General features: G+C 36.7%; 1 protein-coding gene across 2 annotated transcripts in view; it reads right to left on the reverse strand.

Annotated features, from left to right (window-relative positions):
* Window positions 1-1,321: 1,321 nt before the first annotated feature.
* The window catches only part of GABRB2 (gamma-aminobutyric acid type A receptor subunit beta2), a 175,589-nt gene continuing 150,052 nt past the window's right edge, over window positions 1,322-26,858 (reverse strand). Inside the window, exons 10-11 of one of the 2 annotated variants that reach the window (XM_054217835.1) lie at window positions 11,067-11,117; window positions 1,322-7,473 (exon numbers count right to left, since the gene is read on the reverse strand). In XM_054217835.1, the coding sequence (XP_054073810.1) occupies window positions 7,126-7,473; window positions 11,067-11,117 (399 nt within the window). In that variant the 3' untranslated portion in view covers window positions 1,322-7,125. The remainder of the gene's footprint in view (window positions 7,474-11,066; window positions 11,118-26,858) is intronic. The other variant, XM_054217836.1, reaches the window with a different exon arrangement.

Genomic DNA, 26,858 nt, shown 5'->3' on the forward strand with positions numbered 1-26,858 from the left:
GCGAGATGGAACAGATCAGTCATTAAAGCAGTGCTGTTGTGGGGCTGGGAACAGAGAGTAGCCAGGTGGACAACTTCAAAAGGAATTACCAACTGCTGTCTGCAATTCCAGACAAAAACGAGGATTTGGCAGTTTTAGCCTTTGGCAGCCTTTTGCCTGATGACCATTTGTTCTCTTTTCTGGTGCTCCATCTGCTCCCCCTGGTCAGATCAACCAAAGAACCAAGTTGTGGCAGAACCTGCGGGTATGTACAGCTAAGACTACCAATAAATACCTTGCCATCTCCCCCATGTAGTGATACTGGGGTTTGAAAACACAGCTATGAATTCCCTTTTATTAGAGCTGGGCTGGCATAAAACAAGAAAAACTAAGGGTCACGAACTGTTCCCTCAGCAGAGTAAACAAGCAAGTCTAATTCTGAAGTCTATTTAACGCTCAAGATCTACCAGGGCAGAAAGAAGCAGCAAGAACAGAACTGTATTAGTGGACATTTTACATCTTGGAAACACAAGAAAAGACCCAGCTGCTGGTCTTTCTGACAATAAAGTTTTGTACAAAACAGTTGCTAGGTGGAGGACAGCAATTACTGATGCCTCTCATGACCATGCTTGACCGCACCCTCCTCCTGGTCTGTTAATCTAGAATTGGTTTTTAATGCAACAGTACGGGTCCGACAGGAAAATCTGCTGAATCCATCATCCTGAAAGGGTGAATAATTTGGTCATCCAGGATCTCTCTTGTTAGATGTTAAGTAGGAAGAAGGAGGAATCTTACTTGGCTCTTCCATTTCTTAAGTCCACGTAGACAGACTTGAGACTGTTTAGACCTTTTTCTGTAAAAGGAAAAACCATCCCACGGTGAACAGGTGCCTCCATTTTTCTCTAAGGAGGACACCAGCAACTCACTATCAGTAAAAGAGTCACAAGAGTTCACTGGGAGACGGAGTTACCGAACTTCTGAGATTTTTCAGCTGTTCCCCTCCTCTCAGCGTTTTCTTATTGACTAGCACTAAGCATCTCACTGTACATTGCTTCTGTTCCCCAGGCACTCAGCCCCCCCTGAGTGCTGCACAGGCAAATCAACACCACATTATGGCTACCCTTTCGCATGGTAAGCCTACGCTTCGGATGCCTCAATGCTCAACTTCCTGGTGTCCCTTTCTGACCCGAATTCATGGATATTCACTTCAGATGAGAACTGTAATCTTCTGCAGCTTGGAGAAAAGAGCCTGCCCAACATAACGCAACTACGTATACATCTTTTAGGTTTTCTTTATTTATATTTTTTTAGTTCAAGAATTACACACTAGCCAACATTATTATATATTTACATGCTGAAACTGGCTGCAATAATTTTAAATTCAAGAAAATATCTCTTATGTGCTACTCATTTACAATCATCATTTTACTACCTCATATATCCCAGAGGTTAGCAGTCCTTTTGAGAAAGACATGAAGATCTGATGCAATGATATCCACTAGTATTTTGCATTTTCTAGCCATTGGAAAATGTGCATTATGTGCATATAAGAAAGGCTACAAGGTCATTAGTAAGGCTGATGATTACTACATTATGAAGTAAATAGTACTAAGTAAAAAAAGATAAATCAGAACTGTGCAAAGACAGTACTAACAGAACCATTTAAACACCCATGCAAATAAAAACGTGATAGAAGTCAAATCATACTCAGCTTGCTAGAATTAATCATGTTTCAAATGTTCTTTTTGTCTTCAACTGAAAGTAACAGGACAAACCATGAACAATACAGCCTGGTGAGTATCTGTCAAATGACAGTAACAGTGGAAACATACAAAATGTTATCAAATTGGAATAGATGACCTCATGTCTGAAAAACATTAAAAAGATACAACCCTTAGTATGAAAGTAGAGGTGAGATTTTTCATTGTTTAAGTTTCATTTTTTGTCAAAGCACTTACAAAGAAAATAATTTTATACTTATGAAATGTTAGCGTTGCATATTCTTGTAGAGATGATCTATTTCAATTTTGTATTAATGGATATTTAAATTATTACTATTGTTACAAAGTAGAATAGGGCGGTATTTTTGATCAACATTCCATTTGTTTCTTAAAAATTTAGACAAAGTTCCTAGTGCATTTTGTTAAGCTTTACCTTTGGTGTTAAGCAGTGACTTATTAGATTTCCCTTTTAAACAATTTCTGGAGTGAAGATTCTTTGGCTTTGGGGGACTATGCTATCTAACGACAGTCAAACATCCTTTTTTTTTTTTTTTTTGTAAAGAAAAATATAAGTCTACTATTAGATACCATAAGAGATACAGATTTCAGAAACCGACAGACGCAATATGCAGGCTTTCTGTAATGAAATCACCAACAGCTGAATTCTCACTTACCCTGGACACTCCTTCACATCTCCACTCACTGGCGCAACATAAAGGTGCCTTATTGTAAGTGAAAACAAGCCCCTATTTTTTTTATGCTAATCTGAGTACTGAGTGCCAAGCTGCTATCTTCTGTTGCCTGAACATTTTAACCATACAAAAGAATCGATTGTGCTAGCAGTAACATTGCCACAACGGCTATTTTACACTACAGTACTTTCTGTACTTTTTTGTATCTGGAATCCAAATCTGTTTATGCAAAAGGGTGTTTAAATTACTCTGCTAGAGCACTGCAATTATTGTACTTAGTAAAAAAAAGTCACTAAACAATTACTGTATCTATCAACTGCTCATTTACAGCTTATTTAATTATTTACATGATTTTAGGACACATTAACCTAAACCATAAGTAGAATTAGCTTTTTGCCTTACCATAAAGTACAAATTAGAAGTTAAAAATGTTTAAGAAATCTGATAATATTTACACACGTTCAGCTTAAGTTATGATTGCTCACATTGTATGTTCTATGTACACATAGCAAAATGTTATGATCACTACTGATATAGTATTGTACCCTGGCCATCCCACCCTAGATTATTTTCTAGAAACAGTTAATATCTTTGCCTTTTTTCTTGGTTCCCTAAGGAATTGGTTGGTTTTGAAAACTTACTAGTGGACAACGCTGTTATAAAAAGAGAGAGAAGAAATAGGCAAGCAATGTGAGGACTAGTCTAATTTCAGATGCTAGGAGGTACAGTACTATCATCATGTCAAACGGTGCAATGCTCCATACGAATTATAAGCATTGATCTGCTGATATAGAAATGCCCGGTTACCCTGTATAGTAAGTTGGTTTTTTTAAATACATTAATCTTTTTTTCTCAAAAATATATTCATACACTGGTTGATGGTAGAAACAAAACTATTATTAGCTTATTCCTTTAACACGCCAACATATGAATGTGTGTGCATATATATGCTCAGTACGTCTATATATACACACGTATGTCCATATAGACATTTAGGTATATGTCCATATGCACATATAGTTGGATAATGTTTAACATCCGTTCACTTATGTTTAGTACTGTGTTATAGTATAGAATTGGAACACAGTCTAATAATTACAGTGAAAATTAATTGAGCTTTAATTCTAATGCATATTTGTCTGAAATAAATAGGATTTGTTCCCCAGGTGTAAGACCACCACTCATTTTCTCTATGCATTGTGCTTTTGTACCTTACAGATTTTACGTCCTTTGTATGAGCATGTAAAAACTCTCTGAAGAACTCTGCGACATCCTGTTATCTAAGACTTGTTTTCCTCCCCTGGGAATGAGAAAAGAAATGGTCACAATGTCATTGCTTGAGTCTTTCTTCCCAGTCATTAAACTGCGATAGGATAGAAACATAACATTCCTTATGCAAACACAGAAATATGTTGCATGAATTTTCAGTTCTGAAAATGTGTATCATACTTACTAGCAGTCATGTACAGTATATATTTACAGATTGATCTCAAAGATTTCATTAAAACTGTGCCATGTTATAGTCATAATTTGCCCATGAATTTCACAAAGATGAAAAACACCTTAATTGCTGGCTATCATGTCTAATAGAACAATAAAATGTGCAACTATAATTATATTACAAGATTTATCTAAATTATTAACTTTGATATTTTGCTTATTGAAACAAATAACAATTGACACAATTAAAAGGATCTGGAATATTCATTTTCGGTCAATTCTAAAGCAAACCCAAATTTATTCTAGTTTACCTGGAGGGTAGCACACACAGCAAACCCCATATCTCATGTACGTTGGCATAGTTTCTCACTTTCACTCGAGTAACTCAGAAGCAGAGTAAGTGCTCGCCCTGGGCTCAAGTTATACTTTTCCCTTGACAGTACCTCGCCAGTCTTTCTCACCCCCATCTTTTTGTATCACAGTGTTAAGCCTTAGTACAAAATGATAGAATCCTTCTCTTTCACTAATTTTATACATCATGTTAATAGCCAGAAGGACATAGTAAAAGTGAAAGTGCTCCTTCCCCCCAGATAATGTATCTTTCCTAGTGACACCTGAGCAGAAACCAGACATTTTCTTTCACTCTCTGAATAGTGACATCAGAGAGTATTATGGCTTGTACTGTAACTTCAGATAAATTAATGTGCAGTTCTAGGATTCACTCTCTGTGGCTTTCGTAGTAGCTGATGCAGTTAAACCAATGCAGAGAGTCAACATATTCTCTGTAATGTTTTATATTTGTTGTGTATCAACCACAAACAGGCTGTGAGCTCCCTGTATTCACACTATGCTTCTGTGAAATAAAAAAAGTTGGCAGCGACTTGTGAAATGAAAGAAAAGCTTGTACAGAAGAATACTATAAGACTGCTTTTATTTATGATAATTAATACCATTTTTAAGGAACAGACTTTGAAGAGAAATACTGAATTTTGATGTGGCTCTTTTCCTTAGAATTGGGAAAAAATTCCAACACGATTCATACCTATCAGTTGAAATTCCAAATGCACCTACAAAGCGTTATGCATGAAATGCAGTCAGTAATTAAAGTGTGCGAATAAAAAGCAACATTTTGACTTGGAAAGTTAATCGCACGATGAAAGCCTGTCTCTACATATTGTGGAGTCTGAACCTGGAGGCAGTACATGAGCATACACACAACTCCCTCGAAAGCAACAGGTGGTGCGTACGCCTGGCAAATCCCATTTCAGCCTCAAAACTATTTTCTCCCACTTGAAGTAGAACTAAGCATATGACATGCTCAAGACAAAGGCAGAAAACTGGCCTATTAGTTCCCAGAACTGCTTTCCTCCTATCATTGTTGTTCACTGTCAAGTGGGGAAAAAAACCACACAGAAACTTGTAAGAAAATTACTCCTGTAAAGCAAGAACAAAAAATTCAAAGAAAACATTTTATGAAAAATATTCTTAAGAACTATCTTAAAGTATTGCCAAAGGAATACTTAAATGTTGAATACGTATCTGTCTGGAAAAAAATCCTTTGCTATTTGGAAGATACTTTAATTCTATTTTCTTTCAGAAATTTGTAAACAGATGAGAGGTAGCATAGATACAACAGATGTGGCTTTTGCTTCATGAAACATTTTGTGTCAAACAACATTTGGGATCTCTTTTAGTAAAAGCCATCAGGAATTTATACTTTTTATACAATTCTTGTGAATTGTTTTTTGTTGTTTTGTTTTTATCCACAATGGACTAAATGACAAACTCTACTTTGCCTATAAAATTCTATTTTTTGCCAATTCTATTTTGCCTATAAGAGTAAAGCTCTATGGAATGAAAAAAACCCCCACGTTTTACTTCAAAAAGTTTCCTAAAGCAAACCTGAAATTTTCTAGTTTTTCATGGAAATCACCCTAAAGCAGGAAAGATTCAAGAGTGTAATTAAACTCTAAAAGAGATGGCTACCAATTCTTTCCCTTTAAAACAGTGCATTAAGGAAAACAAAACAGAACGTAAAATGGTATTGCCAAATCCAGACTGAGAAAATACCCTGACAGTATTTTTTGTACTGAAGTACATATGCTCGGATCGTTACTATTAAAAGAGGTACGATACCTTGAATCAACTTGGATGTAAGATGTTAAGCATAACAACAGTAGCAAGCATAACACTGGAAAGATGGCAAATTTGGAAGAAATCATGTAACTCCACATGAGTATTTCAGAGTAAGGTATGTATTATAACTGACAACATTCATTTGCACAGAGTGTGTGTAAATATTTATGTATACACACACACACACACTTTTACATATACGTAGCCTTCCCTCTGCTTGGCCTGTAGTTTATAATTGCTCTCTAGCTCTCCCTGCACTAGAAAGGCAGGGCACCATTGGTTTCCTTCAGCCACATAGAGAATTACTATCTGGCCAACCAATTTTGGCACTTTGGACAGATGATTTCCTCTCCCCAACACAAAACAGCAGCATATCTACACATTCAGAGTTGATGCATTTTTATACCATTGCTACATTCTTCTATTGGTCGCAACAACAGAAATTGTGATTGTGAGCATATGTTCTCTCTTTAAAATCCAAACAAAACTAGGGCTTTTTGCTTCAGCTTCTGTGCAAACACCCAACCCTAATATTATCAGTCAAAGGTTTAGCTCTTTCAGTAAATAACAGGAAATACCTGAATATGGTTGGGAAACCTCTGACCGTCATCATCTTGGAAAGATGACAGGCACTACTTGTTTTCAAGTTTACACATGTAAAAGGTAAAATGTGTATGTTTCATAAGCATGAGAACTTAGTACGCTCTCTTAATGTAGATGCATGTCGCGGACATGCAGTTTCCCTGGGAATGGTATGTACTCCTGTTGAAACTAGAACTTGTTTCTCAAATGCCACTCTATAATTTGTTTCACTAAACTCAAACGGCCATTAGAAAAAAAAAAAAAAAAAGAAAAGAAAAGAAAAAAGAGAAAGTGAGGGTTAACGAGACAGAAATGATTGTCAAAATTCAATTTGCCTTCACACTTGGAATACACTTATTTTTTGATAAGGGGATATATCCATACTGCAACTTAACATATTTATGATTTAGCAGACAGAACCAAAACATTACAAAAACAGACCATAGAGTGGGCCAGCAACTAAGGTGTTTTAAAATAACTTTTTGTCCTGAATAGAATTTTTCTAAGTCCCACTTTTGGCTGTACAACCGATTTGAAGAGAAATCCAGTTCTTGCTTCCTGTGTGGCTTTGTTTCTTAGTTCACATAGTAAAGCCAATAAACAATATTGAAGAAGGAAAAAACAACAGGGAAGAATATGCGCGACCATCGATCTATGGCATTTACATCAGTCAAGTCAGGAATGGTAATTTTCAGTTGAGATGCACGTCTCCGTAGCCTACTTTTCTTCTGTGCCACATGTCGCTCCAGGGCGTTGCGACCAAAGCTGTGTCTGGGTAAGCCAGCTTTCCGGTACTGGATGCTTGAAGTGTCATAGGCCAGCATAGTGCTTCTAGGGTCCCCAAGCCCCATCACAGCCTCGGAGGCAGCCATCTCATTTTTAATTTCAAGTGTGCTCAACAAAATATTTTCATGTGGATCCATCTGTAAAAAATAAGAAAGCAAATTTAACAGGAGAGAAAGGAAGCCCAATCAGTTGCAAACTGAAGCCATGCTGACAAGGGCTAGATCTAACATTACTAATTCATTGGGTGTCAGCCTGTCTAAAAGACTTTATGCGTAGCCATGACTATATTTATTGCCATTTATTTGTGAACTCAAGGGGCAATAAGGCCACTATAGTATAATGGAATAAATTACGTTTCTCTGGGCCCCATGTTCAGTGAGGAGAAGCAATACCTGGGCATGGAGTACATGCTCAGCTCCTGAAAGTGAGATTCACCATTAAGTAGAATATCTGGGACCAACATTGAGCTTTTGGGGGTTTTTGGAGGGCAATCAAATGAAAAAGGGTCTGCTTTGTTTTGATTTTTCTTCTCTCAAACGAAGGCTTCAGGTATTCTCAAGGTCTCTCTGCCTCTATAAAACAAGGCCCAGAGCACTGAACAAGGGAATGCAAATTTTCAGTCCCTATATTCCAAGCAGGACTGGTGGTTACCTGGGGAAAGGCACCGACACGGTCTATACGTATGCAGAAACTCCATTCCCCAGTGCTAATGAATTTCATAAATACAGTGCATGCTGTGGAGACCTTAACGCTAGAATAGCAGAGATCTGCAATTTAGAGCAAGGAAAAACATATACAGAGTGTAATCACATCAAACGTGCATTGAACAGGTGTTTCAATGGGTATTTTTAGCTACTATATATTTTTTTAAAGGCAGTTCAGTGAAGAAAATATTAATGCAATGTTTTAAGGAAACTCCTTATACAATTAAGAGGGTTTCAAAGTTGATGAACTAAATTTTACTCTTAGTCAATCTGGAGTAGATCTGAAGTATGGGTAGGAGAACTTCAAAATAATCCATTTATAGAAAACAAATACAAGGTTATTTATTTAGGATGTTTTAATTCTCCTCAGCCTTTCTTCTAAGGATGTATTTTGAATTGTGTCATTGCAGGGTATAATTAAATAAAAATACTTTAAAGGCAATAACAGCTAATGAGCACCTAATTAAGTACACTGACTTCGTAATGGTAGTGTAGATATACTCCAGGCTAAATAAGAGATGAAACTGTCCCAGAGCTTCTTTAAGAATAACTCAGTCACATTATTCATTTATCATGTACATAATATATACTATGATTATTATTGAAAGTGCACAAACTGTGACTTTTGTGGATTTCTAAACAATAATATGGCATTAGTCTATGCTGTAATATTTAGAAGCCAACAGTCAGCAGCAGGTACCTCGCTGCATTATCCAATATAGCACCATATTTGCCATTATTAAAAAAAACAAAACCCTATGTAATATTTCATGGGGCACAGTGAGAGAACTGGCATGAAAAACCATCGCTTTTTAGTAGCATCCACTGCACAGTATTATGAACTGAGAAGTTCTCACATGTTCATACTCACAAAAGTACTTCGGACCTACTGAAACACTGCCATTTGAGTGATTACATCTGTTCAAGTGATGCATAAAAGTTGGCGTCGCTGAGATGCCAGATTTCCCTCTCTTTTATTTTTCCCCAGTCTATGTGAGTTTGCACCCCTCTAGTTTCATTATATTTTAGTTTTAGATTAAATGTAATGACTCAACATGAAGCAGACAAAATCATCTATTTTTGCTTCCTTTCCCTCAAAGCCATATGAAATCTTTGAATTTTATAGTGTGTTAGGGAAATCAATCTTTTTCAAGAAGCACTGGGAAAATGGGAAAGCTGGGCTGGAACTCAAGAAAAATTCCATTAAGAACTCTATAGTATGATACTGAGCACGGTGAGGAAACACTGTGTTCTAGCCAGGAAGGCCATCAAATCAGTTCTCGTCTGCATTACACAAACCTAAATCAAAAAGATTATTCTGCTATTGTATTACAAACAAAAGCAAACATACGCAAAATCTTTCAAACAGATCTATGAAACTTCGCAAGAGAGCTTTCAAACATTTTCTTAGAATGAGTGCAGTTATTTGGAAAATTCTTATGTGATTTTTGGGGTAAGACAAAATTGGCTGTCATTTTTTTTAGATCTCAGACAAATAAGATGACTTTCAGTATCCTGAAAATAAAAACACTTGTAGGCACTTGACATTCATTGATCCCAAGAATGTCTAAAAACAAATAGGGGATGTACCTTACAAGAGGGGTGCAAAGCCATTTAGAAATGACATTTTATGAAGTTTCACATAGCCTTAAGAAAACAATAGAAAATTTTGTTCCAATGACATCAGGGGAAGTTTAGTATAGTATCCACTAATGCGATGGTTTTACCCCAAGCCTGGCTTATTTTCGCCTCAATGTTGTGCATTCTAAGATACTGTCTTTGGAAAGGTTCTAGTGCCAACAAATTTTTTCACACCTTAAATCATCTTAGGATGAATCTACTTTAAGCATTCTATCCTTTTGATCTGCAATGATATTAGAAATTTGAGTGCTCTTTACACACTCATATACTTTCTATGCAATACAAATGCAAGAAAAGTTATTTTAGTCTCCTAGAGTTAAATACAGACATGTTTTAGCAACATGATATCACTCCTTCAGTTAACTTTTTGCTTTGATTCTTTTGTCACTTCTCTTCTCATTTCTGTAAATTTCTAAACACAGCAAACCACTGCAGTTCTCTGGTAATCTTGGCAGTAGTTAGTAAGATTAGTGATGCTGGGCAGGAAAAACATTTAGCAATATTCTAAACTATCTTCTAGGGCAAAGTGTCCTCTTCTGCACGTGCCACACAAAGTTGGAACACAGCATTTTTCAATATTCCAAGAATATTTCAGAAGAAATAATGCAGAACACACTAAAAATTAGTGATGGGCGAACCTTCAAGTGTTAGAAAAGCCAGGTAAGCACCACAAAGTTTGGGTGCTTCTCGAGCACTAATTTGACCCTCCTGCACCTGGAATAGGGGATTGACCATAACAAGAACTGCATTTTTTATGGTATTTTGAATTCCCAATCTGAAGAACTCCCAAAATTCCAATCCAGAAGTACACATGAATGTGAAAATAAAAGAAAGAAACAAAAAAAAAGAAAGAAAACTTTGAAAACTTCTCAACCTTTGACAAAAGGTTCCTTGTCAGATTAGAGAGAGCTGGGAGAGTTATTTTTACCAAGCAGGTTCGCCCAACTCTAAATAAACATGCCTTTGTAACTAAGTGAAGCCTGAGGTAGAATGATAATGAATTACATTTATCATACACAGCACCGCCCATTCAAAAGGATCCCAAAGCGCTTTACAAGCATTAGAAAGAAGAACCACTTCACTTCCCAGTGAAGCGCAATCACCTCTGAGGAGAAACGTGGTGACTGACAATGCAGAACAATACACTATATTTTAGTTGAGGAAATGGAGAATGCTATAGCCAATTGAAACTATGGGGTGGGTGAGTGGTGGTGGGAAATGTTAGGTAAGCAGAACAGTTAGATAAATTGATATTTGGCCAGATGCTTGTGGTTGAGATGACGACGCTATAAAAAAGTGCCATGGGATCTTTAATGACCATAAGTGGTCAGGACCTGAATTTTAAGTCTCTGAGGATAAAAACATTAGAAAACAATGAAAGATACCTTTGTTGAATACATTTCTGGACAATGATATGTGCCAATTATTCTTCTGTCCTGTAAGTTAATAAAATCAAGACCAGTTTCCTTAGAGATAAGGCAGCTATTATCTTTCATTTAAAATTAAAGCACTCTAGGGTAATAATAGGACAACTAATTAAAAGATATAGGGACCTCTAAGCCAACAATTAGCATAAGTATTTTCTGGCTTCAGAGGTGCTATTACTGCCTTGCTTTGCTCCTCAAGGTAACATAACATTGTGATGTAAATGTATTTTTTCCAACTGGTCATTTGACCAAGGAAGATATGATGATATGAAAACAATTGTTAAAATTATCCCAGAGGAAAAGTAAGTGTAAAAGTGGTTTCAAAAGGAGGTGGAAGAAGGTTAAAAAGATCTCTTGGTGCTGAAGGATTGTTCAACCATAGAACTAGCTCTTTATGGTGAACAGGAGAGTTCAAACTTAATGGAGAAATTCCCAGGGAGAAGGAAGGAAGGGAGGATGTGAAGATGAAGAAAAAGCAGCAGCAGGTACCATGGAAATAAAAGGTGAAGGCAGAAGTGGAAGAGAAATGACCAGAGTTCAGCAACCATGCAAGAGGGTGGGTTTTTAATAAATCAATCTTAAAGGTGGATGACAAAAGATATGATGTAAATGATATTCACTTATAGGTCCAGGTCAACTGGAAGAAAAGCTGACTCTGGAGCCTTGAAAGAGGCCATGGCCTTTTCGATGGCCTCAAACAAAGGGAATACAGAGGAAAGTGTAGAAATGTTACCATTATATATTCTTCCTGCTACTTAGAAACTCCAAAATGATGGCTTTCTTGAGGAATTCTCTTACACTAATACATTAGCAACTGTAAAATACAAGTAAATTACAGCTCACACACACATGCATACATACACACGTATGTACATTAGGAATCCTCCAAGGATGACCAGATCTCTGAAATTAGTAACATCAAGTAAACCAGCATCTTGGTGATTATGCTCTACTGTTATGCCAAACACAGCTTTACAGTAGGAAGGAAATTTATATTGATGAACTGAAATGACAATATTGACACTTTTCCTTCCTCATATACTGTTCATTTTCACATATAACCTTCAAATACAGGCAGTACTAATGGCTCATTTTATGACAGAATAGATAAAATAGACTATAGGGCTGGAATTTCTCACGAAAACACCTTGTGAAACAAAATAGTTGAAAATTCAGAAGAAATATCCTTTTGTTAAGTAGGGCTGCCATTAGTCAAAAGCAAAATACAGTGAGCTAAACCACAAAGGGACAACAGAAGTACCCAGACTATTACGAAGATTAACACCTGAGATTAGATCTCAGCATTTATAGGTCTTGTGAAGTGACATTCTTAAGAGCTGAAGACAAAAATAAAGATCCTTTTCGCAATGAAAACCAACATGACACGCCTAGACGTACGATTTAATTTGCTAGAGATTAAGACCTTAGTATTATCTATAGCATAGTTTCCCACCACTTTGCAGCTCAGCTTTGCTTGGAAAACCAGTAACATCCCATTCCTGAGTAGTCACAGTAGCTCTGCCAAGATTAGGTGACAGTATGAAGTGCGCTTTACATATAATAGGGATCTTCCACCTCATCAGCAAGGTTTGATTTATTGATTAGGAACCACCGATCTCTGGGGATTGCACTGACTACACAAGGTATCGTGTGGAAGGTAGATAGTCCTGTATAAACTGCTGCTAGGTTCATTCTGGAAGAAAAAAGAATTAATGATTTTCAAATGGCACCTGCCTAAAGCCATACAGACATTTTTGACATGATAAGCAAGTCTGCTGAGATAAAGCTATATGAAATCATAAAGCACAAATGCCTAATATTTCAAAACATCCATATGTGAAACAAGGTCCTAAAAAACGTAACAAGCATTGTGTTTGCATTGTGTGTACAAAATTCAATTTGTTGCCAGCATTGCCGTAACTGTTTACGAAACCATGATAGAATGCATTGGCACAGAGTGCATTATACACCTAAGATTTGGGTCAGGCTGTAAAGCATGCAGTTGGAGGACAGTAAAATTGACATAATTTCAGGTTACTTTGGTTGGTTTCAGGTCAGAAAATCCAGAGAAAGTCTGCAAATTCAATCAGCATTTTCCTTAGTTTCTTGAGCATTTAAAGCCTAAAAAACTAAGCAAAAAACCCGAGACCTGTAAGAATTAACAAAAAAAAAAAAGTGAGAGAAAATGCAAGATCTGGACACAGAGCTTTAACATTGCTCTAATGACTTGCAATTCAATTTCTAGGCATCCAGTTTTACCCTCTGATATATGTTATTTCTTGATCATTATCATTAGTAACAGATCAATAACTTAGTTGTAAGTATTGTAGGATTCTGGAGAAATGGTTGAAAAACTTATGCTTTCTTTTGGCATCCATTACTTACACACAAGATTCCACACTTAAGACATTGCAGAATAAGTGCCCACATAAAATGAAAGAGGCTAACGTATCTTTGGCTTTGACATTTGAATAAAAATCATGAAATATGAACTTTTTTGAACTGCTGCACAGAATCCAGTGTTCTAAACCAAAAGCCAAAAAGCGAAATAGGCAAAATGAGGACCGCTGTTTGAATTATGTGAAGAATAGGAAAAAACAGGGAAATGGCCTATTAGTGTCCTGTCCTCAACTTGAACATTACACCAACATCTTCTAAAATATCGCAAAAAAACATCCCTGGGTTTTTTTGAAGTAAAGGGGGAATAAATCACCTTAGCCAACCAAGAAAGAAAAATAGTACACTGTGATTGTGCAGAAAAACAATCTCTAGTAAAGTGAAAGGAATAAATTATGTAAGTAAGGCCTTGATGTTATACATGTAATTTCCATTCTAGTGCACCAAATATAGTTGACCATAAGCAGTAAACAAGTATCTGATGCAGGAAATGAGCTTATAACTTTACCTAAGTAGATACATTAATTTAATGAGACTTAAATAAATACTAAGGTTAGTCATGTTTTCAAGTGACTTTGGCTTTTAGCCCAAAACCATGAACAATGCATATATACATAAGGAGGAAACAATTATTTTTTTTTTTTAACCTTCAAGAACATATCACAATAGTGGAGCTAAATATTAGTTAAGAAGAATTCTAATTGGGAAGTCTTCAAATCTGAATCAGCTCCATATTGATGATATTTAAAAGTACTTGCTCTCCCTTCTATGGTTTTCTTTTTTCCTCCAGAAGATTGCAAAATCATCACTTAGATCAAAACAATACTTTGTAAGTGATTCTATCTTAAAAATGAAACCCGTCCATGAAAGAAGAAACCTCTTCCATGTTAAAGATAAGCATCAAAAACTTTTCCAGGAGAAAAGTTGAAAAATTTAAAAATTAACCTATCTGAACTTCCTGAAAGCATTTATTTTTACAAGGCAGATTTTGTAAATACTAAAAGGGGGGAAAAATAAATTAATCTTTGACTGAAAATAAACATAAAGCAATGTAAGTAGAATTGGAATTTTTGAAATTTCAGCTACAACTTTGAGCAACAATTTTTTACTACTGAGACATTTAGGAAGAAGCAAAGGTGGGTGATTTGGAATACAAGTCGTCTTCTGTTTCGCCAAGAAACAAGGTGTTAGGCAGCTCAGATTCTTACTAATATTGCTCTGATGAAGCATTTGTTATTTATCTGTTAAAACATCATCCCATTTACATGTACCCATTTAATTCTCTTGAAGATAATATAAGTGAATAACTCATCAGCAAGAACCTACATCTTAGAAGTTGCTCGCTTCCACCTGTGATAAATAAGACCAAAATTTCATCAAACCCATGATGCCCCTAAGCTAAGTTTCTTATTATGTTGCCTTACAAAATATAATTTAACAGATAAATCTAGCACCAAAAATATACTACACAACCACAGCAAAATTGCTTATATAAGAAAGCTTCATGAAAGATGAAAAATGCATGAAACACTGGATTATCATTGCAACTGGAAAAATTTTAAGGTATGGTCTAGATATAGTTATGATTTTGATATATGAACTAGACAGTAAAAGGCTGATAAAGTAGCTTCTCTAGAACAGGCTTCTGAAAAATACATAGATGTTATTTTTCTTGTTTGAAGTCAGATACAACATGCAAAGCACTACACAGCATATACAGTCATGAGAGTGGATAGACTGTATGGCAGTCCACCAGTGTGTCATCCTTCTGACTATAATATACTCACTTGTCAATAGATTTAGGCTCATGATTTTGGGGAAGACCAACAACATAATTCTTGGGCACGAGGTCCAAGGAAAAACTTTGGGAGCAGTGACAAAAGGACAAAGGCTAGATAAAACACTGGAGAGAACTGCAATCAATTAAAAAAAAAATAAAATGAAAATTCTTGAGATTTTTCTATGGAAAACCACTGATAAGTTTTCATTACAAAGAAAATAAAGATGAATTTCCAACCTTCAACAACAAATTTCCAAATCAAAAAAGATCTAGAAATGTACTTATTATGATCATGTTCAGTGCTGATTTAGAAGCCTGAAATACTGCCAGTTCCATAGCTATAGATACTGCAAGGCTCAGAGAAGTAGTCCTAAAAATATTAAAATGAAAAGTCTTCTGCTTTAAAACAATCAAAAAATATGAATTTGTTGATTGAATTATAACATTCCTGCATGACTGATTTGTACACTGATAGTCTGCTGTTTTGGGGAGACTAAGATTTTGTCACTCATTTAAAAATGAGTGACAAGAATGAAGCAACTGTTGCCAAGACATGGTTAGTCATTTCAGATTTGTTCCTAAGTAAGTTTCTGCATATGCAAAATACGTACCAATATTATGTATCATTTCAAATTTTGTATTATACTTAAACTAATTTTGTGTATACATTAATTCTAGAGAAAATAAAAACTGGATTATAGCTTTCTTCCTTACATTTTGGTGGCCTTTTGTGCTTCTAAATTTAAACAAAACTTGAGTTTGATCAGTTAAAGGTATTACAGTTCTGTAGCAATACATATGCACTCACATATAAAATACAAATATATGAATAGTAGGAGATTTTCAGAACACATTTAAAATGAAGGAAAAAACCTGAGGTTTTTGGCAATAGTGTGCAGTTTGTTCTTGACACATATAATTTTATGGAAACAAGAGAAAAAAAGTTTAATAACATGCAAACATGGTAGGTGCTTATGTAAAACATGGTCAATGTTATAGTTTCAGAAGATGTATATCAGGAATGGTGATCTACTCACAACTAAGAAAGCTATTAATGAGTTAATGGTATCAAATATAGGCTTATTGTTAAATTGCAAATTATCATATATTGTACATGCCTCATGATACAAAAAGGAAGAAAAAATGAAAGCTGAAGAATCATCCCCCACAACAGCTAGCAATCAGCTTTTAGATCTTCTCCTCCAGCTATACTATCATATACTTTAATAAACAAAAGACTTTCCATGCAGCAACTGAAACTTATGTAAAGACACCTTTCCTACCCGCAACTGCTACAGCTGGGAAGTATAAAACCTCAGAATTCCATCTAGCAAAATGTAAGCTAACATGTTCCATTTCTGAAGACCTTCATTTCCAGTTACCTTCAGGAACCTTTGAATACTCAAAGAATTCTCAAAAATTGCCCAAGCGAAATATTACATGAAAATAATCATGTTGATTTAAGCTGTGTGACCTTTACTGTTGCATCCCTCAGATCAGCCCAAAAGCGTTAAGTTTCTGACAACTATTAGCAGACAGTTGAGTTCATTTTGAGGACATGAGCAAGGACAGGTAGGCAGGGCTTTTTGTACATAGCTTTAAGATGCATTAAGTTTAGGGAGAAGGCTCAAAAAGTTTTTTGGGTGGTGAAAAAAAATAAATTCAAGTCTTTCACACTTCTAAAAAGAGGAATGGAGACATAAGAATAAACAAGTTTTAGACTTCTGTGTTTTAATATAACTTTATACCATTACAGAAGGATTTTTAAAACTAATATCTAAGGAGTAAAAAGAGATATATTCATATATATAGACATATATGTCTGTATATATACATACACACATATTTAAGTTTAGGCATAATCCTACTGACCTGTTGACCTTTTTCTTAAGTTATGTGAGAAACTAACTCCTGGTGTCTAACTTTCTCCATATGCAGAATTCTGGGAAAACAGCTAGTATCCAAAAGAATGAGTAACCAAGTGAATTTACTGATAAACATAGGTCTTCATAGCCCAGCATGACTGTTTCTTTAGATTTAACATACATTTATGCAATACAAACCCTAACACCCTTTTAGAAAAAGAATATATATAAGAAAGGATAATTGGATCGATGGGCCAAGGCCAACTGTATGCGGTTCAACAAGGCCAAGTGCCGGGTCCTGCATTTTGGTCACAACAACCCCAAGCAACGCTACAGGCTTGGGGAAGAGTGGCTGGAAAGCTGCCTGGCAGAAAAGGACCTGCGGGTGCTGGTGGATGGCCAGCTTAACATGAGCCAGCAGTGTGCCCAGGTGGCCAAGAAGGCCAACGGCATTCTGGCTTGTATCAGACATAGTGTGGCCAGCAGGAGCAGGGAAGTGATGGTGCCTCTGTACTCGGCACTGGTGAGGCCTCACCTCGAGTGCTGTGTTCCGTTCTGGGCCCCTCTGTACAAGAGGGACATTGAAGTGCTGGAGCGTGTCCAGAGGAGAGCTACCAGGCTGGTGAGGGGTCTGGAGGCCAGGTCATATGAGGAGAGGCTGAGGGAGCTGGGCATGTTTAGCTTGGAGAGGAGGAGGCTGAGGGGAGACCTCATTGCCCTCTACAGCTGCCTGAAAGGAGGGTGTAGAGAGGTGGGTGTTGGCCTCTTCTCCCAGGTGAATAATGACAGGACCAGAGGAAATGGTCTGAAGTTGTGGCAGGGGAGGTTTAGGTTAGATATTAGGAGGAATTACTTTACTGCAAGAGTGGTCAGGCACTGAACAGCCTGCCCAGGGAGGTGGTTGAGTCACCATCCCTAGAGGTATTTAAGAAACGTGAAGATCTTGGCACTTGAGGGCATGCTCTAGTGGCAGAGATTGTAGGGGTTTTTTTTGTGTGTGTATGGTTGGACTCGATGATCTCAAAGGTCCCTTCCAACCGTGAAGATTCTATGATTCTAAAGTATATGATTTGTACATGTCTACACGGATGCCCAGTTCATGTGCTACATTAGTAATATTTTGTTATGAATACGGCTAGATACGTTATTCTTAGGTTGTTTGGGCTATTCTGCTCATTAACCTTGCCCTATCTTTATCTTCATGCAAGACAAGCAGTCTCTGTGGCATGCTGCAGAGTGACTGCACCACGTCTCCCCTGGGAATTAGAATGTCTCCACTGTTAAGAAAAAAAAAAAATTGAAGAAAAATACTTTTTAAATATTGGGAATATGTCTTTAGAATGTGTTCCAACACAGCAATTTTTTAGTGTTAAAAGTATTAATTTGTTTCAGTCTAGGTAATCTTACAGCCTAAAGAGCAAACAACAACAAAGGTAAAGCATCATAATTAATAGTTACCAGTAGACTAAAGATGGGCAAAAACTATAAACAAGGGATTTGAAATATGTGTCCTTCTGACCAGTTTGGGATACTATCATCCTGATTATGTAAACACTTCTGATATGAATTTTGGTTCACCTGAAATTGATTTCCCCTAAATTAGATGTAACAGCCCATTGCTATCTGCAAAAAGAAGCCAAACAGATCATCTTTTCAGACACTATAAATAAAGCAAAGGGGTTGACAGTCATCTTCTACATTATAATAATAGTTTTACCACCTAGTGCCACCCTAGTGTACACAATCCAGTGATCTCAAGATTCACGAGCACAACTAGGTTACATCCCCTAGCACATAATGTTTAGAGCTACAACTTTTTTGTCTAGTAATTGGTTGACTCATGGCCATTCAATTAAACCTTGGCAAACTCTTTAGAGCTGATCTGCTTTGGGAAATCAATTCACCAAATTCATTAGGCCAGACACGCCTTCTGGACCGTAACTATACACATTTCTTCTACTTCACTGTACATAATTTGCCTTTTTTGTGCCTTATTTCCCTGCAATCTGAAATAATGATATAAACTACATTAATGGATTCTTTTTTGCAACCAAAAGCATATTTAATTCAGGGTCACTGGTGGATGGCAGGTTTGTAGATGCACTACAAAAGCAAAAGGGATAACGTGCTTTAAACAAACGGACTGTGCATGCACTGTTCTTACATTAATTAAACATGGCATCCGAAGGAGTGCAGCTGCAGAAAGAAAACCTCGCGCAGTTGACTTGACCTTTATTCAGATGTCATGTGGAATACCACTACAGATCATGGAAATAAATCACCTTCTGACTGCTTCTGCAGAGGGCTGCGGGCTAAAAATGGAACTTCCTCAAATTTCTCTCCCACCAAACCTCTGGTTTCAACAAAACGCGACGAGGCTGTCTGAGCACTCTGTGCATTGCTGATTGTTTCACACGCAAGTTGTTCCTTGATAATGCATGAATGTAAATTTATGAGAACAGCTGAGCTTTTATAATCCATGCCTATTTTTATTACATGTCCTTCAGTAAACTTCTGTGCCAGGAATACCTTCTGCCCCTGGATCAAGAATCAATCCTCGTGCAGTTTTACCTTGGAGGGGGAAGGAAGAGGACAAATGCTTTCACTGCAATCTGGACAGTGGCAGCATTAGCTCTAGCGATATACAGAGCAGGGAAGATTTGAGATTTTAAACTGAAGTTTTAAGAGCTTCATGTTTTGCCATAGTGTTTTAATATCCTGTTCAGTTTATTAACTCAGTCTGTGCATACAGCCATTTTAAAATTACTCTTTTTTTCCAAAAGCTTCAGTTTACTCATGTTTTATACTAGAAGTACCTCTACTGCATAGGGTATAAAGTGCAGTTCTATGTAATAAATACCGGCTGCTTTTAGGTACTTTGCAATAATTCCTCCTCACTAGAGGTGTATTTATATGATTTCTTCAGATAGAAACAGAACAGAACAAATATTGCTGTGAACCGAAAAGACCAGAGGCAAGCCAGCAGTAAATCAGAGGGGAAATAAAGACATTAGCCAAGCCTAAGCTAATGAGCATTGCCTTGGAGCAAGGTACCTTATCTCGGGTCTGCAGCCCTGTTAATGCATCTTTACACCTTAGTCTGAAAATTGAGGAGAGCCATGTTGTCTGTTTGAAGCGCACTGAAAGCTATCACAAGTTGGCCTGCAAAGGGCCACATATATATATCAATGGATTCACATTTGCTCAAGTTAACACGTTCCATCTAATTCCACCCCTCTTTTGAAAAAGAGACACCTATGGATATGACGGTGAAAATGCACAGGCTCTTCCACTTACTCGCTAGTAAAGTGGTGAAAAGAAGTTTGGAAGCTATCATGGGAAGTGGCAGGTAGCAAAGCAATACTTGAGCTGACTCTGCTGTTTCAAAGTGTGCTACTATAATGGATGGTATTGTTGGCAAAATGAAACAGACAGTACTCGGTCTCTCTCATGTTCAAACAGCACATGTACATGAGCCAGTGAATCTGAAAACAGGCACCTGGAGGAGGAGGATGCTGTGGGAGCTCCATGTTCTTCCTAGACTATCAATGGCCAGAAACTGTCCATCCACAGCCTGCCCAGTTGCGTAGGTGAAATAATTAGGTGCAATCACTTGGGCAACAGGTAATTGCATGGTCTTGTTTGTCTTAAAACTCTGATAATGCAGTGGAGTCCTCTGAAAATGAAAGATCTGAGGAGAGCTATTCAACTTCTCGGGTTAAACTTGGTCAGACTTTTCCCTCGTCAAAAAGGTGTAGGGAAAGAACTCAGCAGCTGAGGCAACTTGAAGGGGAAGAAAGTTACCATGTTAAAGTGCAGCTGAGGGCAGGTTAAGCTTCTATTTGATCTTTCTTGCCATCTCATCTCCTTTAGTAACTGTGTGCTAATTTGAATATAACAGCGGGTCAGGAGAGCAATGAATTGCAAAGATACCTATAGTTGTTTACACCTTCTTAACTTGCTAAGTCCTACATTCATTCTTCAAGAGGATATTTCTCTTGTGATTCAAATCTAATAATATGCTGTTTAATTTCATTATCACATTAGAGTTCTGTGTTCTCTACTTGGGACCCAAATTTATGAGAGAAAAACATCATTAGTCTGACAATTTCACTGGTTTGACTTGGCACTGTGTCACAGCAATGCACTGTAACTTTCAGGCATACTGACTGAATACCTTACGTAATACAAAGACTACTGAGTGGAATTACTCATTGTTTTAAAAATACACAGTATATTTTTAAAAAGTCTTTATGTTCAGAAAAAAAAAACCCTTATCGAAACATGCAGAGGTTAGCAATGTCAGTTCACGTTTATTTTAAAAAAAGCATGACTGAATAAATCTGTATAAACAGTTTTATGAAGTGTTGCATAATATGCTGACGTTTTTCCCCTCTTTTCCAGAGGGAAATTGCTTTATTAATGCTCGCAATAACAGCAGCATGACTGCAAAATTAGAGGTAGAGTTTTATTTATGTGACTTATGTTATCAGGTACTTTAGGTATATAGCCTGTGCTCCAGGTACATATCTCCGTGCTTTAAGCTAGGTTGGAAACATCTAGGCTTTAATTATCACTGCACTTTATACATTCTAAAACCACATTCAGTGATGTATTTACATTATGCAAAACCTAATGCCACTTCTGCGAAGTGGCAAATCAAACTACTTTGAAAGAATATAACAAACAAATTTTATATAAGAAATGTTAGTTTGCAATAATTAACTGTTATAAACCTAGATGATCTAACTATAAAGAAAAAAATAATAATTCAGAAATAATTTAAACACTACCTGAATAACATGCATGTAAGAATTAGAAAGATAGGACTAGAAATGGAAGGTAAGATGCAGCAAATCATTATACAGTAATGCCTCTATAAGGTTTGATATCTGGGTTGGAAAAATGCAAGTATCACATCCTGTTTCCAGCTAATATTCCGGTAAGGAAACCATACTGATGTCTACGAAAAGACTGACAACGTGCTCCATCAAGAGATGGATCTGTAGCCCTTCTTTTAACAAGAGCCTTGATGTAGGAACTGATATCAATACCCATAGAGAGTATCATCTCTGCTCCTGACACACTTCCAGTCTCTGTTGCCTTGGAAGAGGATGGCATACAGCTGCTTTTCCATTATAATCACCCCTTGACAAACGTACAGCTGGCAAGATGCAAGAAGCACTTCTTTACAGAGGAAGAAGAATCAGCCTTTCATTCAGCCCAGTATATCTACCATGGTCTTTACAGTGACAGTTCTGGTTTCCATTAGATTACCACATAGCTGTAACAGAGGTTTTCTGATCTATTCAGAATAATAAATACACAGATATCATCGATATTGAAAAGCATTTTCAGCTTACTTACACCTCCAGAGAAGTCAATTAATGTATGTAGTAGGCTGGATCAAATGAGTGAGACGAGCAACTGCGGAAAAAACAGCAATGAATCCAAAAGATGTAACAGCATAAGCAGCAGGTTGACTGGGAATTTAGTAACATAGGAAAATATACTGAATCCAGAGTCTGGGAGGTGATCAGACTGCAAATCCTGAACAACACAAAGACTACAAGACGCATCGGACACATCACAGTGATCAACACCAACAATCACATCTAAGCCATAGTTCCAAGATGGAAACATCCAAGATAAAATTATTGGATACAACAATGTAAGAGAAAATTTTAAAATTAATCAAAAACACCTTGGCTACTGGATTCTGGAAGAAACTTGTGGGGAATAAATCAGTACTGAGAGAGCACCAAGAAGCTCGTTATTTGAACTGCAATAATAGAAATTAAGTCTATTAAAATGGCTGGGGGTCTACATCGGAAATTACTCACAGTTGTACCAGGCTCTATGGTTAGGCTAATCATCTCCTTGAAGACAAAGCCAGGCTTCGCAAAGGAGAAAACTTGAAGGTTATATCACAGTGCTTATTTCCTTCCCCCTACCCCTTCTTATCCCAAAAGGAAACAGAAACCAAAATTACAATTAGAAGAAGAAAAGCCTCATAAAGGCTTCTAGACCAAATCCTGACAGACCATTTTTAGGTAATTACAGAACTAATAGATGAAAGTTACGGATTTCAGTAAAGTCTTTCACACATTATCTTGAAACTGAAGAGATTATATGTCCCAGATATATGTACAATTACCCACAGGAAGACAGTCAGCTGAACGATATTGTGAGGGCAAAGGTTAGAATTTGGCCCCATTTTTTAACTTATCTGTTAGTCATCTGGAAGAAGCACAGACAATATACTAGATTAGTGCCCTGAGCCTAAAGAAAAGATAGCATGAAATGTACCTAGAAAGGATCAAAAGGATGCTGGTGACAGTCAACATTCCTATTTAAAATAGAAAAGTCCACAGAATAAAATTGCATAACAATGGATTAGAGTATCTATACCATAGTTTATGACACATATTATGTCTTCAACCAGAAATACAACTCTCCCAGTTTACATATCCGTATGTATACACTTGCAGCACTTTGCCATACAGAACAGAAGAGATTCAAAAATTTGAGACTCTAAAGATAACAAAAGCACTGAAGAAATAATGTAAAATAAGATGATAGGCTTGAGAAGAGAGGTGAGGAAATTATGAGAATGCTACTTCCAATAAACGAAGGATGTCTCGAGTAAGAAGAAAGCCAGGAATTACCTGTAAGCAACAATACCACTGTTTACAGAGAGAACAATTAACCTTGACAAAGGCAAATCTGATGACACAGACTAAAGGAATAAACTGCTAAATGCTAAGAAGCTTCAAGCGTTGAACGACCACACACACAGCCATTTTAACCTGAAATCACTGCAGAGAAAATTAAGCACGTCCATATCTGCTGGTAATTGAGTCTGAATCTTCCTTGAGTTTTACATTCTTCAAATTTCTCCATGATTTTATTACTCATGTTTCAGAATTCAAGAAGCAAATCAAGATATAGGCCCAATCCCTTCTCTTCCTTTCCCTTACTACAAACAGAGCTAATAATCTTGGAAAATGAGGGAGTATATGAAGTTACGGTGTTCTGTGATGATTCATACTAGATGAAAGGAAGAAATTTTTTTTATGATGCGGGTGGTGAAACACCGGCACAGGTTGCCCACAGAGATGGTAGATGCCCCATCCCAAAAACATTCAAGGTCAGCTTGGACGGGGCTCTGAGCAACCTGATCTAGTTGAAGGTGTTCCCGCTCATTGCAGGGGGGTTGGACTAGATGGACTTTCAAGGTCCCTTCCAACCCTAACTATTCGATTATTCTAAAAAAGCAAAACAAAACCACCACATTGAGCATATGACATGAATACAATATGAAATTTAAAGAAAGATATGGCCACATTTTCATCTGGAATTGCCCAGGGGAAGCTCTGCAGCCAGCCTGATGGTGTGCACTCAAATGGAAAAACAGGACATTCTCCTCTAGAGTCACCAAATCTCCAAGGTATGACATTGGATTCAGCAGATAGCACAGTCATGGAAGAACAGCTTCTGTTGTGCTTCTGTACTGTTTTGCAGAGTCTCTAGTATCTTCTGAATAACACTGGGCAAAACAGAGAGACTACCAATGTCTGTGCCTGCCTTGGAATCTCTCCATACCAGAGAATTCAAGAGCATAAAGGGAGTACGTATTAAACTTCTGCTTTGATTTTGCAAGTAGTTGTGGATGAAAGGACTACTCAGCACTTCTCCTCTCATCACATTTTGTTGTTCAGAAAAATTGTAAGAGGCTGTTACAAAAATTGGTGTTGGAATATGAAGAAATCTATTACAGATTTGCTGGCCTATAATGTATAAGCAAAGATGCTGCAGTTCCAATAATTATTCACGTGCCTTTTTTTACAATGTCAATGCTAAATGCAGTAATGGATGTATACAGAAGTTTCCATCCTCATGTTTTGAGGTTTATCACTCACTGCATTAATCTTTTCTCGCACAGTATCTGAAGTCACAAACATAAATTCATAGTATTCCACGTAGTGATATAAGAGGAATCTAGTAATATCACAAAAGAATACTTATACTTCATAAGCTTAGTCCTTCAATGTTAGATCTTAAAGGTGGACTGTTCATTTTGGTCCCATTTCTAAAATACTTGGGTTTTCATGGAAACCTGCATTGAACCGAATTTGGCAGTTCAGACCCATTTCTGGTTCTTGTACATGAAAGTAATTATATAATGTTTGGCCCACTTTCATAGATAAAATATTCAGGTCCATTAAATATGAATCTGTTTTCTTGCTGCTGGTCAAACAGTGCGAACAGCTGTCATCTCCTTTCCTCCTCCCCAGAGCAGCCTATGCGCAGTAGGACAGCATTCTCTGATAACGACTCTTGTCTGATCCTCTCCTATTTGATTCTCTATCTATTGCTTAAGGGATTGCAAACCTGATTATCAGATCAGAGCGTATCCGGGTACCAGGGTAGAGCTGCCGTAGACTATGAACCTTGTTGGCCTGATATATTAAACAAAAGGCTCAGTGCAAGAACATGTAAATAAAGTTGTTCCCAGTATACTTTGTATTAATCCTGTAGGCTGGTGAATTTCTGCAAGTTCTGAGAATGAATTTTCTGTGCTTACTGGACTAGTACACTAGTTAGTGCTTTCAAATTCTAGTTCATGATTAGGAATTTGCCACGACACTTTGGCTGCTCTGTTACATGGCTGAAATATGTACTGTATGAGTAAGTATATAGAAAGTATCACAAGTGAAACAGTATACAGAAATATACCTCAGCTAGAGGTGACACTCCGATACCTACGGACCGTAGGTTTCCATTGATGTTAGAGGAAAGACTTCAAGTAAATGCAGACCTAGTCTCATAAAATTACCTACAGGGTTTCTTAGTTAATAGCTTTGATTGGTTTAAAGGCAAACTGATTTTAAAAAATAAACTTAACAAATTAAATAAAAGCTTGCAACTTTTTTTTACATTGCTGAAAAATCACCAATATAAAAGGATTTTGCAGAATCTTTGTGAACTTTAAAATGATCTAAAAGGTATCATAACGCCAAAATTAATTTCATCATTATGCATTTGCCTTCATTCATTAGAACATGTTTCTCTCAAACTAAAAAGAAAAAAAAATAATTAATGAATGGGTGAGATCTGAGTCATGACAATATAATCCTCCATCTTAAACGACTATAAACTATAACCTATAAACTAACTGGTTTATGCTATCAACAAGTTTTTGTTGTTCCAGCAAAAGTGGAACAAAATGTTCTGTTTGCAGGCACACTGTGGTAGTGTAAAAGTTCCAAACAAACACGAGAAATTCCACCACTAGAGCTGTATGAAACTTATATTTCCACTTCATGAATAATCACTTGTTTGTCTTCTGATTTTGCTTTTATTTTAAATTATGATTTTGATTTTTTCAGCCTTGGAGTATCATGCTGAATTACAAATTCAAAAAGCTTCTCATGCCAAAAAAAGAAAAAAATTAACTTTATTTAACTTTCCAATTTGCATGTGTGTGAAAGTTTATACATTTCACACTGAGTACATTTTAGCATTCAGCCCAGATTTGCCACTGTGTGAAACTCATCCAAAATGGTCAAAGTGAAAAATGACAAGTGCTTTATGATAAGTGCTCCATTTTCATTAAGCATAATGGATACTTTTCCCAAAAGTGCGTATCTTGGCAAATGTACTTTCTGCCTCAATCCTCCATCCCCAGGGGACCATTTTCAGATT

The sequence above is a fragment of the Rissa tridactyla genome, chromosome 11, assembly GCF_028500815.1.
Source record: "Rissa tridactyla isolate bRisTri1 chromosome 11, bRisTri1.patW.cur.20221130, whole genome shotgun sequence".
NCBI lineage: Eukaryota > Metazoa > Chordata > Aves > Charadriiformes > Laridae > Rissa > Rissa tridactyla.